At 53.0% G+C, this 14,075-nt stretch overlaps 7 protein-coding genes across 7 annotated transcripts in view; 4 read left to right on the top strand and 3 right to left on the bottom strand.

Annotated features, from left to right (window-relative positions):
- Nucleotides 1-952: 952 nt before the first annotated feature.
- Nucleotides 953-2,751, top strand: PpBr36_09432 (uncharacterized protein; the record flags this gene model as incomplete). Its single annotated transcript, XM_029896553.1, has 2 exons — nucleotides 953-1,359; nucleotides 1,437-2,751. The coding sequence occupies 2 exons, from the start codon at nucleotides 953-955 to the stop codon at nucleotides 2,749-2,751; spliced, it is 1,722 nt and encodes a 573-aa protein (XP_029744512.1).
- Nucleotides 2,752-3,125: 374 nt separating this feature from the next.
- PpBr36_09431 (uncharacterized protein) lies at nucleotides 3,126-5,654 on the bottom strand (the record flags this gene model as incomplete). Its single annotated transcript, XM_029896552.1, has 6 exons — nucleotides 3,126-3,443; nucleotides 3,517-4,169; nucleotides 4,237-4,352; nucleotides 5,117-5,175; nucleotides 5,273-5,444; nucleotides 5,548-5,654. The coding sequence occupies 6 exons, from the start codon at nucleotides 5,652-5,654 to the stop codon at nucleotides 3,126-3,128; spliced, it is 1,425 nt and encodes a 474-aa protein (XP_029744511.1).
- Nucleotides 5,655-6,071: 417 nt separating this feature from the next.
- PpBr36_09430 (uncharacterized protein) lies at nucleotides 6,072-6,757 on the bottom strand (the record flags this gene model as incomplete). Its single annotated transcript, XM_029896551.1, has 2 exons — nucleotides 6,072-6,466; nucleotides 6,604-6,757. The coding sequence occupies 2 exons, from the start codon at nucleotides 6,755-6,757 to the stop codon at nucleotides 6,072-6,074; spliced, it is 549 nt and encodes a 182-aa protein (XP_029744510.1).
- A 447-nt stretch (nucleotides 6,758-7,204) lies between these two features.
- On the top strand, nucleotides 7,205-9,891 carry PpBr36_09428 (uncharacterized protein; the record flags this gene model as incomplete). The annotated part of the gene is made up of 5 exons (XM_029896549.1): nucleotides 7,205-7,355; nucleotides 7,414-7,697; nucleotides 7,763-7,850; nucleotides 7,910-8,103; nucleotides 8,167-9,891. The coding sequence occupies 5 exons, from the start codon at nucleotides 7,205-7,207 to the stop codon at nucleotides 9,889-9,891; spliced, it is 2,442 nt and encodes an 813-aa protein (XP_029744567.1).
- On the bottom strand, nucleotides 7,419-7,598 carry PpBr36_09429 (uncharacterized protein; the record flags this gene model as incomplete). Its single annotated transcript, XM_029896550.1, has 1 exon — nucleotides 7,419-7,598. One exon carries the CDS (start codon nucleotides 7,596-7,598, stop codon nucleotides 7,419-7,421), a length of 180 nt encoding a protein of 59 aa, XP_029744819.1.
- A 1,041-nt stretch (nucleotides 9,892-10,932) lies between the features above and the next one.
- PpBr36_09427 (uncharacterized protein) lies at nucleotides 10,933-11,875 on the top strand (the record flags this gene model as incomplete). Its single annotated transcript, XM_029896548.1, has 2 exons — nucleotides 10,933-11,544; nucleotides 11,651-11,875. 2 exons carry the CDS (start codon nucleotides 10,933-10,935, stop codon nucleotides 11,873-11,875), a joined length of 837 nt encoding a protein of 278 aa, XP_029744785.1.
- An 885-nt stretch (nucleotides 11,876-12,760) lies between these two features.
- Nucleotides 12,761-14,075, top strand: part of PpBr36_09426 (uncharacterized protein) — a gene marked incomplete at both ends in the record, with an annotated part of 2,442 nt that continues 1,127 nt past the window's right edge. Inside the window, 3 exons of the mRNA XM_029896547.1 lie at nucleotides 12,761-12,890; nucleotides 13,034-13,279; nucleotides 13,357-13,945. Of these exons, the coding sequence (XP_029744786.1) occupies nucleotides 12,761-12,890; nucleotides 13,034-13,279; nucleotides 13,357-13,945 (965 nt within the window). The remainder of the gene's footprint in view (nucleotides 12,891-13,033; nucleotides 13,280-13,356; nucleotides 13,946-14,075) is intronic.

Below are 14,075 nucleotides of genomic sequence, written 5' to 3'. Positions count from 1 at the left end.
CTGAGGTATTTCTTGAGTTACATGAGAGATTTTTGAGCGCTTAGAATGCTGATTTTGCAGGTCCCCTCTCTGTCTTAGTCGGGCGACAAAATGTCTATCCGTAAGGACGCAGTTTTCAAGTGCACCTAATGGATTTCATACTGACCGAGAGAAAAGTCACAAATTCTCATACTGAGAATAGAGAATAAAATAACGAAGAATCAAAACCATGAAGGGCAGAACGAAAGCTTGAGCACATTTTGAAGAAGCGAATGACAGATGACTAGTGAGTGGCCCTCTAGATCCTATTGGTAGTGAGCCCAAGGAGAAAATTTCCGAGGCCGTCCAAGAGCTCACGGTCTTTTGCCCTATACATGGAAAGGTCCGTCGAGAACCCCATTTCTTAATTCAAAAATTTGAATTTGCGGCCGGGGTTCTTTCGTTTCATCAGTATCATGTTTCAAGCTTGTCATTGATGTTTTCCCATGTGTTTACTGCTACTCATAAGTTATTGGCGCAGTTGCTTGTGTCAGTTCTGATCGCTGATCACTGAGGTGAGACCCACCTCAGGCGCCATGTTGCACGTGATCCTCTCATTAAGCTGCCTTGAGCTTGGGATTTCAAAGCTGCGAAGCGAACGAAATCATTTTTGTCGCTGTTGAATTCAATACAAAACATCGGACTATTCAATTGGTAAAGAAACAAAATTTAGACATTTTACTTTGTTTTCTTGGTCTTATCGGCTTGCGTATTGTGAACAATAACAAATTCGAGACTCAACCCTCTTTGACCTGTAGCCTTGGGAAGGGAACAGACGACCCAGCGCTGCTAGCCACTGGTGGCCACGTTTTAATCTATAAACTGGGTGGATTAAAATCACAGCTGGGCGCCTGGTTTGCCAACAAGATCCCAAGAACTCAGAGTATAGCGCTGAACCAAGGTCACCGAGCCCCTCTGGTTCGTCGCTCTCAAAATGAAGACGATCTCTGTCTTTGCCCGTGGGACTCTTGGCGTATTGGAGGCTGGTATACGTCAAAGTGGTCCAGGAAGCACAGCTCGGAACCCATTCTTGGTCAAGGGCAGAACACCTTCGGCATACTTTCTCAGAGGGGGAGATTATGCATCACGGCAATTCTCGACGACGTGTCCCCGGACACGCAAGAATCCCGAGGAGCTCAACTTGACTGATTCTCCCGATATTTCGGGGGTTGACAAGGAGTCTGTCAGGAGGAAGCCGGGAGTTAAGAAAAATGTGGAGAAAACCCCAGAGGCTCTTGTAAAAGACTCAACTTGTTCCTCGGACGGAACAGATGCTTCGAGAAGCGTACTAGAAGCTGATGACGGGCCGTCTGATGAGGCTTCGTTTGCGTTTGCTTTTGAGTAAGACCTCCGCTCTTTATTTGGTCTCAAGGAGAGGGAAGGACAAAGGAAGAGACTTGGTGCTGACATCATGACAGTATAGATGGCGTCCTCCTCCACCAATCCGAACCTCTTCCAGGAGCAACAGACACTTTGAAGTTTCTCCAGGCCAACAAAATCCCATTCATATTACTCACCAACGGCGGAGGCAAGCATGAGCACGAGCGGGTACTCGAGCTCAGCACAAAACTCGGCGTGCCACTGACCACAGACAACTTTGTGCAGTCGCACACGCCCTTCTCGGAGCTGCACAAGCTCAAGAACAAGAACGTCCTCGTGACCGGATCCAACGCTGCCAAGTCCCGTGAGATCGCCGAGGCCTACGGCTTCACCAAGGTCATCACCCCGGCCGACATACTGATGGCCGACCCGACCATCTGGCCCTTTGACCCGCTGCTCGAGAGCGTCTACGCCTCGACGGCGCGGCCGCTGCCCCAGCCCATCTATAAGAACTACCCGCACATGAAGTGGAACAAGCACATCGCCCGCGACTACCTCCGGATCCACGCCGTCTTTGTCTTCAACGATCCGCGCGACTGGGCGCTCGACATACAAATCATCACGGACCTCTTGCTGTCGCACTGCGGCGTGCTGGGCACCTACAGTGCCCTCAACGGCGCCAAAGGCAGCTGGCAAAACGACAACCAGCCGCGGATCTTCTACAGCAATGCCGACCTGCTGTGGGCGAGCAAGCACCCGCTGCCGAGGCTGGGCCAGGGCGCGTTCCAGGCCGCGCTCGCCGGCGTCTGGGCAAACGTCAAGGGTAACCTGGGCGGCACAGGGCCGAGCTACCACCCCGGCCTGTTCTGCACTCGCTTCGGGAAGCCCGTCCCCAAGACGTACCGGTTCGCGGAGCGCGTGCTGATGCGCCACCGCGCCGACCTCCTGGGCCCCGAGGTGGCGAGCCGCAGGCGCCTCAGGACGGTCTACATGGTCGGCGACAACCCCGAGAGCGACATTGCCGGCGCCAACAACTACCGGGGGCGGAGCCAGGTCGGTGCCGACTGGCTGGGCATCTTGGTCAAGACGGGCGTCTTCAACCCGGACGTCTTGTCGACCCTGCAGCACAAGCCAGAGATCATCGTTGACGACGTGTTCAGAGCCGTCAGGTGGGCGCTCAACCGGGAGAAGTGGCAGGGTCCGCCCCTGAGCAGGGCTACTGCAGAGGCTGAGGAAGACGCGGCGGTCAGAGAAAACCATCAAGCTGCAGTGGAGGAAAACGCGATTCTTGAAGAGAATGTGGCCAAGGGAAAGGTGCTTCAGGATGACGGGAATGTGGTGGAGGAGGCAAAGATTAGTGAAGATGGCGATGAAGTCGTGGCAGAGGGAGAAGCGATCAAAGAAGGGAAGTAACCGTAATCTTGGTGGCCTGAAGTGTCAGCCGTAGGATACTAGTTAATAAATGGGATCAAGCCCTGTGGGAAATGTGTATAAAAGCCTAGCGCATGGTTCATTCAGGCGACGGTACATATGAAGAGATCGGGTTCATATCCGCCAAATGCATTCGTGGATTCTTACAGCAGGCACATTCCATGACGGCATTAAGTAGCGAGCCAGACTGACATTTTGAACCGTAGTGTGTTCTAGACCTAGAACGAGACAAGTCGAAAAAGTATCCCGGCACCGTGAAGCCATCTTCTCGAACAAACACATGATACCACGAGATATCCCCCTTCACTTGTAAAACCACCACCACTCAGAGAGATACTGGCTCACTCCATGCAGACCTACTCCTTCTCCATCCCCTTGGCCAGCGCCTCATCGATAACCGTCTCCGTACCCCACACAGCGTCATTACCCACGTCGTCGTCCCCGTACGAGATGAAGACAGGCTGGTTCTTGTAGTCGGCGTCCGCCGCGACCTCGTCGATCCACTCGAGCGCGGCGTCGCGCGCCTTGATGGGAATGGACTCGATGTTGAGCGGCTCGCCGGCACTGAAGACGGGGCATCCAAAGCTGGTGAAGCGCGCCTCTCGCTCGTTGCCATCCGGGCCGGAAAGGGGGATGTTGAGCGGCTCGTCGCAGACTATGTAAGCACGGGCGCGCTGGTGTGTTCTTTTGGTTAGCTGCTGGTTCGTGGATGCTCTAGAATGGCACGAGGAAACTTTTTCTGCGTACCTCTCGCAAGAACTTCCTGAACCCGGGAACTTGAGAGTCGACCCCGTCATAGAGACCGCCCATGATGGTGAGCGACTTGAGCAGCGGCTCCCACTTTGCCCAGTGCGCCTCCTGATCCAAATACGCCTCGACAGCATCGGCACCATCGCCGACGCCAATAACATGAAGCTGGGCGTTCTTGTTTCTATTCAGCAGCTTTGGAAGCACTACATCAAACATGTAGCGGACATGCTCATCGGCGTTGCTGTTCTGTGGCACCCGGTGCTCCTCGCGCGTGACGAGGCCCAAGTGCACGGCGCTCGGCATGGGCACGCCCAGATGGCTCTGCGCGTTAAGCGTCCGGTTCCCCTCGGCATACCAAAACAGCTGGCCCGGGTTGGCGACGATGAGGGCCGCGTCGGCCGGGAGCCTGGCGGCGTACGACAGAGCCGTGCCGGCCGTGATGCCGCCGGGCCCGCAGACGGTGCGGTAGGCAAAGACGCCCAAGTCCTGGTGGGACTCGCCGACGATGGCGATGGCGCGTGAGCAGGTGGCCAGGTTTGGCGAGGCAAAGATAGGGACGTGGGGATCCGTCGGACCCGCGTCGAGGGGTAGGCGGTGTTTGATCAGGCCGGCTTTGGTGAAGCGGGCGTGGATTTCTTGGGCGAGCGCCTCTGTTTGGTTTGTGTTAGGGGAGAGATATGAGAGGTGGGGAGTAGATTGTTGTTTGGGGCTGGTTACCGTGAAGAGCAAAACGCTGTCGCTCATTGTAGCGTTCATTCTTGTTGATGAAATATTTAAAGTAGAACTTGGGGTTCTCGATGTTGCGCAACTCGTCGTCCTCGTTGATGAAGTAGCTACGAGCCGAGATTCAGTTAGGATTTTTCTCATACGTTGATGGACACAAGACTCTGATCAAACCCATCGAATGAGAAAGCTATGTGATGACTCTGGAAGCTTCGAGGTCAAGTGAGCAAGCAGAACCAGAAAAGAAGGCTCCAGTCCCAGTTCCAGTGGCCGTCGCAGCGCCTTACCCAAGCTTTTTGAGATCCGGCTCAAAATGCGGATCTTTCGGGAGTGAGTCCCATGAACGTCGAAACATGTCGACCAAACAAGTTGAAGCCGAGTATTGGAAAGGTGGTGGTATGTTGAGAGTATCAACAGGAAGAATGCCGGCCCAGTGGTGGTGAGATGGATCTGAGTAGTTTTGGGCCGTTGCGCGAAAAGAAAGCAGGAACATGAAAAGGCCTGGTAAACAAGCACATAGTGTTTGAACAGGGAAGGCGCGCAAATTGGAAAAGCTGGCCTAACGTCAACAAAATACAAGCGGGCAAACACCGTCTGATACAAGCGCAAGGGGAGAAATGCAGATAGCCGCGTGCTCTAGTTTCCACCTCCTTGATATTGTGATACATATAATTGTACACGGAAATAGCGCTCTGTTTGTTTCCGAATCACGGGCAACGATGCGGCTAGTTTGTCGGTCCGCCAAAATTCCATCTTTCTGCCCTGAGCCAGCATATCCTCGAGCGGTAGGTGTTCCGACACGCAAGAACCACGCCCTATGCCACCCACGGCATGCGCCTCTCCCACCAGCAACCCAACGTTCGATTCGTTTTACCATGAAGCCTTCTTCACACCCGGGATGGATCCAGCCAATGCCTGCAACCTGAAGTTGTACTGTGAACAAAGGTAGAGCACTGTCAGTCAAGAGAACATCACCAGTCCAGCAACCCGACCACTTCCTACAGCCGTCCGGGGATGATGCAGAACGTACACGCGACATCTTAAAGTCCCTAAATATACCCCTTGTCTTTCCTCCCAGTATACACCTGTTCCTGATCTGGGTCGGCCTGGTGTATGCGTGCATCTGCGTGAGTTGGAGCTGGGCCTCGGCCCTGGTTCGTGGCGGCAATGTCGTGTTGCGAATGATGTAGCGAAGGGCTTGCCTATGTGAGCACCAAAAAGATGCACGGGTTAGCATTTACGCTGTTTGTATTCTTCAGTCGGTTGCCTGCAATCCATCGTCGTCCGTCGCTGGCTCTACCGTACCTCTCGGGTTCGAACGCCTCAAAAGTTTTGCGCTTGGTGTGGTCACGCACGATCCTAGTGCGGATGATGCAGCCCAGGTCGAGCTTCTTGGCCCGGAACATAGACATTTTTGCGGCTTGGGTCCGGATTGGCGGGGATAGGTTTTGGTCTACAAATGAAGACTTCGCTGGGGATCAATGGGGATCGCGATGGCGCGCCTTTGGATGGCGTCGTCCAATGTTCGAATTTGACCCACGTGACTGTCTATCGATAAACTGGCGTCCGCCGGGTTGGATCTCCAATTCAACAGGGGTAGGTGATTCCTGACGTGACCGTTTGAACCACTTGAGAGATACCTAATTACCTATATAAAATCTTCTATAGCAATGTAATTAATTGCTCGCAGAAACCCAAAGTCATCGGCCAAGAGTCAGAGTCGAAATATTCCCACCGCACAATCTGCGATGAAACGAGGATACCGGGTTAAGCCAGGAGAGTCTCTGTCGGTCGAACCCGAGTCCCACAGCAAAGATGTAGTATAGTTCCTAGTCATCAATTTCCCCGCCACTGGCAGTCCCTACTCTTGGTTCCTCCGTATCAATTCTCTGCCCGGGCGCGCCGTCGCGGTTGGCTCTCCATACTCCTTCGCCGCCCTCAAACTCCTCGCGCTTCCACACCTCAACCTTGGCCTTGCACTCCTCCAACGCCTCCTCGCCAGCCCTCCAGGCCGCCTGACGGTGGGGCGATGACACGGCGATGACGATGCTGTCCTCGGAGATAGGGACGACGCCTAGCCTGTGCACCATGGCGATGCCCTTGAGGCCGTGCTTTGCCTTCATGGCTTTACAGATAGAAATCATGGTGCGCAGGGCCATGGGGTTGTAGGCTGAATAGTTGAGCTCCTTGACTGGCTTGCCGTCGAAACTGTTGCGTGTTGTGCCTGTACATTTGTGGCCATCTTTGTCAGCTGTCTGTGTTGCTTTTCCGCTGCAGTGTAACAGCTGGGTTTCTTCTGCAGAAACCAATTGGCTAACTGCCCAAGACATATAGACAAGAGGACAAATATCTATTGCTAACCAACAAAAACCACTATTGCTCCAGCCTCTGGACTTCGCACTCTGTCCATTGTGCGTTGCACATCGAGTTTGTCGTGCGTCAGTCCGACGTAGCAACCATCTTCCCCCACTTCGTTGGCCTCGTTCGACGGTTGGGCAGAGTCTAGTTGTGACATGTTTGGTTGCAGACTGGAATTGGTCTAATCAGGGGAAAATCAGGACAGAGTCATTATAGCTTAGGGTGTAATTGGATTCTCGAACATGATTATAAGGTATTGGTTAAACGGACTTGGTCGGCGCCTCGCCGTTGTCATTCAGCATGCGCGTGTTATGCGGGACCTGTGATGTAGCAGTGGATTCCCCACCCCTAGTAGCCTGCAGCACCTTGCTTTCCCCAATTCGGTAGCTCCTGCATCTGGATCGGATCGCGAATGAATTTAGATGGAAGTTTTCTTGGACTCTTCCTATTTTTGACTTGTTGTCCAATAGGTACCTCTTAACTTCTTTCTGGTATCGACGCCAAGTTCGATTTCGCACAACTCCAGCCGACACACTCGCTTTCCCTGGGCAACTAAACTGTCATGAATTGATGCTGATGCGAATTGAGCCCGAAACCGCACACGATGTACGGCGAATACCGCTCCCAATCCCACCAACGCGGCGATAGCCCACGCCGCCCATCTCCCCATCACGACTCGAGGGAGTATTATCGGTCGCGGAATGGTAACAACGCCAAGGAACAATCGAGAGGGGCCCAGAAGGGGATGAACCGATGTGCGCAAAAGGATTAAGCCGCTAACACATTCACTCAAAACCGCACCGCTTTTTAAAGACTATTCAAGGAGTCCAGTCCGAGACAGGAGACGCGACTACCGAGGAGGATATTACAACCGCGACGAGCTGCAATATGACGACGATGACGATGCTCAAGGGCGAGAACAGGGCGAGTGGGATGAGACCGAAGATAGAGGCCGACAGCGGCGGCGGCGGCGGTCGTTCTCTGAGGACGGTGGCCATGATGGGAGATCTGGCCGGTCTTTAACACCCGTTTCTCGCCCTAACCCTTCCAACACATTGATACTGGAGGGCCTACCGATGGATGTCAATGAGGATGATGTGCGATTCCCCATGAACGCTCCTCAGTAACACCCTTGTGTGCCATGCTGACGAGCAATCGGCAGATTCTTGATGGCTTTGATGCCTTTACCAACTCATCCAGGTTCGCCTCGGATCAGATAAGAGCCGTCCGGTTACGTACCAACAAGCTGGGTAAGGGCGCCCATACGCTTGGAGTTTGAAAGTACTGGTTGCTAATGTTACATCACTAGGCCGGAGGATATGCTTCGTCGAGTTCTTCAGTGTCGATGATGCCGAAGACTTTATCGAAAGACACAACTACAGAATGAGTTTGGATCTTCCTGTGCCTGGAAGAAGGGAACTCGAGTCTGTGCAAGTCAGCGTCAACTACAGCCGCAACAAGGAGGATGCTGGCGGGGGCGATGGACGCTGGACTTGTGTACATGTGAGTACCGGCCTGCCTATCCTACCTGCTAAAGACGTCGGACCTTGATTAACAGCCTTTTAGTGCGCTGGTGTCAATTATTCACGCCGGATTGCCTGCTACAAATGCGGTCGAGACGAGGACGACTCTGGTGCGGGCCCAATTCTAACTGGCGAGACCGACGAAGCGCCTGCACATTTACCTTCACAGTATCTTGTAGTGAGAGATCTTGAGGGTTCTATCACCGAGGAGGTCCTCGCCAAGGGCATTATGAAGCTCTTTGTTGATGAAAGCAAGCTTCCAAAGGAGCAAGCTCCGCCAGCTAAGAAGCTCAAGTCTACAGCTCCCGTTGGCAACACCACCAACTTGGGTGCCAAGCCCGGATCTTTGCGTAGGGTATTCCTTATGCGCGACAGGAGGACCAACGAGTCGTGGCGGTATGGCTTTGCCGAGTTCCGCACTTTGGAAGATGCTCAAGCTGCCGCGGCCAAATTCAGAGCGTCGCCAAAGTTCACAATCTCGTCGAAACCCGTCACAGTTGGTTTCATCCACACCGGAGTGTTTGTGCCTGTTTTGGAGGCGGATGACCACGATTCACCTCCGACGGCCTTTGTCCCGGTCTACAATCGGGAGGTGAAGCTCAAATACTGGGACAGCAGGGCATATCCGAGTATTTATGACGTGAACCGAGAGTCTAGCCCGGAGCCGACCAGTCCGGAAGGCGCCAGTCCAGAGAAGCCCGATGTTGACTCGAATGCTACAGTCGACGCGAACGGCAAAAGAGTCAAGAAAGCCAAGGATAAGGAGAAGGAGAAGGCCATTGCCATGGCGCCTCAGATGCAGATGTGGGCTAAGAAGCGGGCAGAGCTGCATCGGGCTGGCATACAACCAGGCGTCGAAGGTGTCGTGGAGATGGAATTGGATTCCACGGGGGAAGGGGAGACGCAGCAGCATCAACGAAGGGCTTTCGGTCCCCGTGCGAAGCATGACAAAGACACATACGTCAGTTATGGGAATGTGGACGACCTGACGTGTCTTTTGTGCATGCGACGGTTCACCACAGCGCAGGATCTTCGCGACCATGAGGTGCTCAGCCAGGACCATGCCTCTGCGCTACAGGATACAGACAAGGTTCACAAGGCTACCGCCAGGCTGGATAGAGTCGGCAAAAAGCCGGAAACTGTGGCACGGCGCACTACTCGCGACAGGTCGGACCCAGCGCCGATTTATACGTCATATGCGGACCCGGATGCAATTTGTTGCTTACTATGCCGCCGAAGGTTCAAGGGGCTGGCTACTCTACGATTGCACGAGAGGGAAAGTGAGCTGCACATGACGACGCTGAAAGACGAAAAGCGTGTGGAGCAAGCCGTGATCGAGCTCGTCAAGCTTGGCAAAACCCCGATCCAGATGAGGCCTAAGGAAAGCGGCAACCAATATCGCGACCGAGCCAGGGAAAGGCGCAAGGCTTTTGGACCTTCTACCAAGGCCAAGAGCGGCCAGAACCAAGCAAAGAAGGATGGCGGCAAAAAGGAAGACACAGCGCCCAAAGAGAAGCAACCATCCAAGGGTGCGGCGCTGCTCAGCAAGATGGGATGGACGGCCGGACAGGGGCTGGGTGCGGATGGCAGCGGGCGTGCAGAAGCGATCCGGACCGAGATGTACAGGCCAGGTGTTGGACTTGGAGCAGAGGGAGGAAAGGTTGGAGATGCTGCCGAGGCGGCAAGTCGGAACACCAAGGGCGTTTACGACGACTTTGTCAAGGTCACAAAGGATAAGGCAAGGGAGAGGTTTGAGAAGTTGGAGTAACGTGACTTGGGCCGGTCTAGGGGCCGAAATGATATCTAGGTTTTACCGACACGCGCTCACACTTTACGGCATCCGATGCTATGTGTCAACGTGTCACTTCCCCGCTGATACTTTTTTTTTTTTTTCAAAAGCCTGGCCGATTAACATCTGAGAGCAGTTTTTTTGTCGGTCGGGTGATGGATGAACAACCTACGGTGAACAGCAAACCGAACCTTCCAAACAGAAAATGGTATAGCAGCGATGCACAGCTTTCTTCACTGTTTTCTACGGAGTAAATGGCAAACTCCACCATAGTGTGAATGTTTGTCCGTGGCTTGAAGCGACGTTGCTTTTGTCTCTGCGAGATACCAATTATACAAATAAGGGGCTGCTTTGGGCGGATTCTCACCGCCATCTAGACTAGAACGCAGCAAATGTGATGGGATGAATTTCGTACATTGCAGGCGACTGCAATAGACCATTGGTGCTCATAAATGTCACAGGCAACTGTGAAAGGCCGTTGGTGACGGATTTTGGACCCCTGTCCTGTCTATTCCAGGAACAAATTGGGCGTTATCATGTTCCTACCGAGTAGGACCTGCCAACCCTGGTATGTGCAGGCAGCCAGGTGGATCAGATATTCTTTATACTTCTTGGAAAATAAAACAAAATGAAATGAAAGGAACGCCAGGCAACAGTTTCTGGTCATCGATCGTGCGGGGTGTTGCGTAGGGCGCGGACCATCGGACCATCGGACCAACGGATACCTACTGAGAACGGCAGGTTTAACAAGGTACGAGTGCCTAATCTATGGTCTGATCCTAATGTGTACCTTGGCCAAGTACTAATAGCATCTCTGCTCTGGAGGGAGTGTTAGCTCTAGACCAAGTCTATCTTTGGCTATCACTCACTCCAGAAAGACGTCACTGTAGAAAAGACCTTGTTCCGCACCGCCAATTCTTAGACTACTGGTTATTCTGCAGTTATCGGTACATTTTCATTTTGTGGTTTCCAGATCAATTTCAAAAGAAGAACACACCAAAAAAAAAGAAAGAAAGAAAGATGACAGGCCGCCTCGCCAACAAAGTCGCCATCATAACCGGCGCATCCTCGGGTATCGGGCGCGCGACGGCCCTGCTCATGGCTCGCGAGGGTGCCGCGGTCGTGTGCAGCGACATCCGGCAGGGCCCGCCGACGGACCCGGGCAACAGCGGCGGCGGCAGCAGCAGCAGCAGCAGCAGCACGCACGAGGAGATCCAACGGCTCGGTGGGCGGGCGGCCTTTGTGGCGTGCAACACATCCAACTCGGCACAGGTGCAGGCGCTGATCAAGGCGGCGGTGGCCGAGTTCGGGCGGCTCGACATCATGTTCAACAACGCCGGCGTCGGCAAGGAAGGGGACAAGCACCCCAACACCATGCTCTGGGAGTACGACGAGGACGACTTTGACGAGACCATGGCCGTCAACGTCAGGGGCGTGTTCCTGGGCTGCAAGTACGCGGCCGCGCACATGAAGGACCAGGAGCCGCTTGTGCCCGGCGGTGATCGCGGCTGGATCGTCAACACGGGGTCCATCATGGCGCTCAATGCCATCAGGGGCATCACGGCCTATGCGGCGTCCAAGCATGCGGTCTTGGGCATCACCAAGGCGGCGGCTTTAGATTGTGCGCCTTTTGTAAGTTGTGTTTTTTTTTGTCTTCTTTTTCTTTTTCGGTTCTGGGGGAGAAGGAAAGTTGATGCGCTTGTGGTGAGAAAACTAACTCCGGCCTTTTTGTTGGTAGAATATTCACGTCAACGCGGTAAACCCTGGCTTCGTCACGACGGTAATGACACAGAAGATGTTGAGTAATAGCTCCAACAGTGAGGCCCTGTCTAGGCTGCATCCACTCAAGGGAATAGGCAAGGTCGAAGACATAGCCAGGGCGGTGCTTTTCCTTGTCAGCGAGGATGCGTCCTGGATCACGGGCGAGAGTCTTTGTGTTGACGGTGGATTTAATGCAATGTGAGAGAAGAAGTGATGATCAGGTTAGAGGTAGCGAGAAAGGGGATAAACTGTAGCCAACATACAATTAACGGAACTTGATGTCAGCCGCCGGCCGAACAACCGGGACATGTTCATGTCGCGAATATATATCAAGCATTGAATTGACTAGATTTTATATTGCCTCTATCTGGATGTTTGTCTTTTCTCCTCTTTTCTAAGAGAGCAAAAAAAGAAAATTCGAAATGCTCATCAAACAGCCAGTAGGGTCCTTACTTACGGAAACATTCAAATGAACTTTGTTCCAGCAAGGCGCAGACTTGAACCCGGACCTTTGGCTGGGAGGACGGTCAGGGAAGAATTCCCAATGAACTCCCAAGTGTGCCAGAGGGGCAGGAAAAGCAGTGCCTGGACCTAGCCGGAGAAAATGTCAACTCATCAGGAACGGGTAGGTCTCAGAGCTTACACATGGCGGTTCTCGTCTATATTGGGTCGGTCGTATAGGGCACTCATTGACGCACCACCAGTCCCCGACGTGATTGATATCTGTATTTTATGCTGCCTGAGACTCTCTCGCAAAGATGGCAAACGGCCCCGTGACGTCAACATCGAATCTTACGAAGCTGCCTGGCGTCAAGACGCACCGGTAGCGGCGGTTTTGTTTGCTTTCAAGACGCTTGATATTTCAGATTCTGCTGAGAGTACTCTCGTTCTTCTTGCTTTCTTTTTTTTTCTTTACCAAGAGCTTTCTGCGTTCAGAAGCATCTGGGTAATATTTCCTTCTGATGTTGATTATCTAACTTCAACCTCGGATTTCGACTGCCCTACACTTTTCTTCTCATTATCCAGTTGATTCTTCCTGATCTTTACGTCTTGGCTCGTTCGGTCCCTCTTCGCCAGGACGACGAGCATGGCTACCATCAACCCCGACATTGCCAGCCTGGCTCAACGTCTTCCGGCTCACTTTGCTTGCGCCAACCATGGAGGCAAGAATGTCAAAGGCAAAGGTCCTTGCCCCAACAAGGCCAAGGTTGCCTGCGGTAAATGTGGTCTCGTCGCTGTAAGGTTTCCATATCTACAAGTGTTTCTCGGGGCCGCAAATGTGGCATGAACTCCGTTCACATATTAGAAGCAGAGTTCAGCTAACATAACGATAAAATCATGTGTTCGTACTGTGGCAAAGAATGCAAGGATGCCCATGCATCTGCTCATATCAAGGACTGCCAGTCAGAGATGCTCAAGTCTACCTGGGAGCCCCGTTGGAGCAAAGAGAATCGTTCGCCCGCGTTCATGGGTGACGGAAAGCAATCCATCTCGATTTTCGGAGCGACCAAGTATCTATGGGGGAATGTCCCGGCCGTTGATCTTATCAAGCTTAAAGATAACGAGGGTGTTGGATTCAAGCAGGATATCGACCTCCTCTTTGCCGGTAGGTTCCAAGCTAATTAGAATGTCTTGGGAGTTAATCATGATGCCAGAATACCATACTAACCGCGGACCCATCAGCCTCGGGTGATCTACGCAATGTCATCTTGTCAATCGGTCAACTCCCCGACCAGTATACGCAGACAGTCACTACGGTACTGAATGACAAAGAGTTTGACGTGGTCGCCCGCAACACCATCATGCTTCTCATTTTGGCTACCGTAGAGGACAAGGCCGAGGCTGCTGACTGCGTTCTCCATATCTTTTACTCTGCTTTCCTCACCAAGTCCCACATGGAGGTCCTGACCAACAAGATCGGTCCACTGGTCCAAGAAGTCTGTGACAAGACATCGGCAAAGCCGGCCGACGCTATTCTCGCCAAAACCTGGGTCTTTGGTGGTTCGGAGAATCCCGTTCAGATCCGCGTGGTTCTATCTCGTGGTCAATGGCTCGGCTTGCTTGCCATGCTCAAGGCACCCAAGAAGGTCAAGCAGGCCCGCGCCAGGGATATACGTGACCGCGTGGTCAATGCCCGTGAGCGGATTGACTATGTAGACCGTCATCTCCTCTGCCAGCTGCCCAATATTCGCATGGGCTCCCACAGGTTTAGGGTCGACGGTATCCTCCTTCCATTTGGCGCCTCGAGGGCTGATTTTGTCCTGCCAAACCCGTAAGTGCTTTTGCTCTCCTGGACGGTGGCTGGCTTGTCTGTCCTGCTAGAGACCTCGGTTCCTTTACTAACCTCCCGACAAAAAAAAAAAAAAAAAAAAAAAAAAAAAAAAAAAAAAAAAAAATTTTTT

Source organism: Pyricularia pennisetigena (genome assembly GCF_004337985.1).
Source record: "Pyricularia pennisetigena strain Br36 chromosome 7 map unlocalized Pyricularia_pennisetigena_Br36_Scf_8, whole genome shotgun sequence".
Taxonomy (NCBI): domain Eukaryota; kingdom Fungi; phylum Ascomycota; class Sordariomycetes; order Magnaporthales; family Pyriculariaceae; genus Pyricularia; species Pyricularia pennisetigena.
This window is presented reverse-complemented; position numbering and strand designations above follow the sequence as displayed.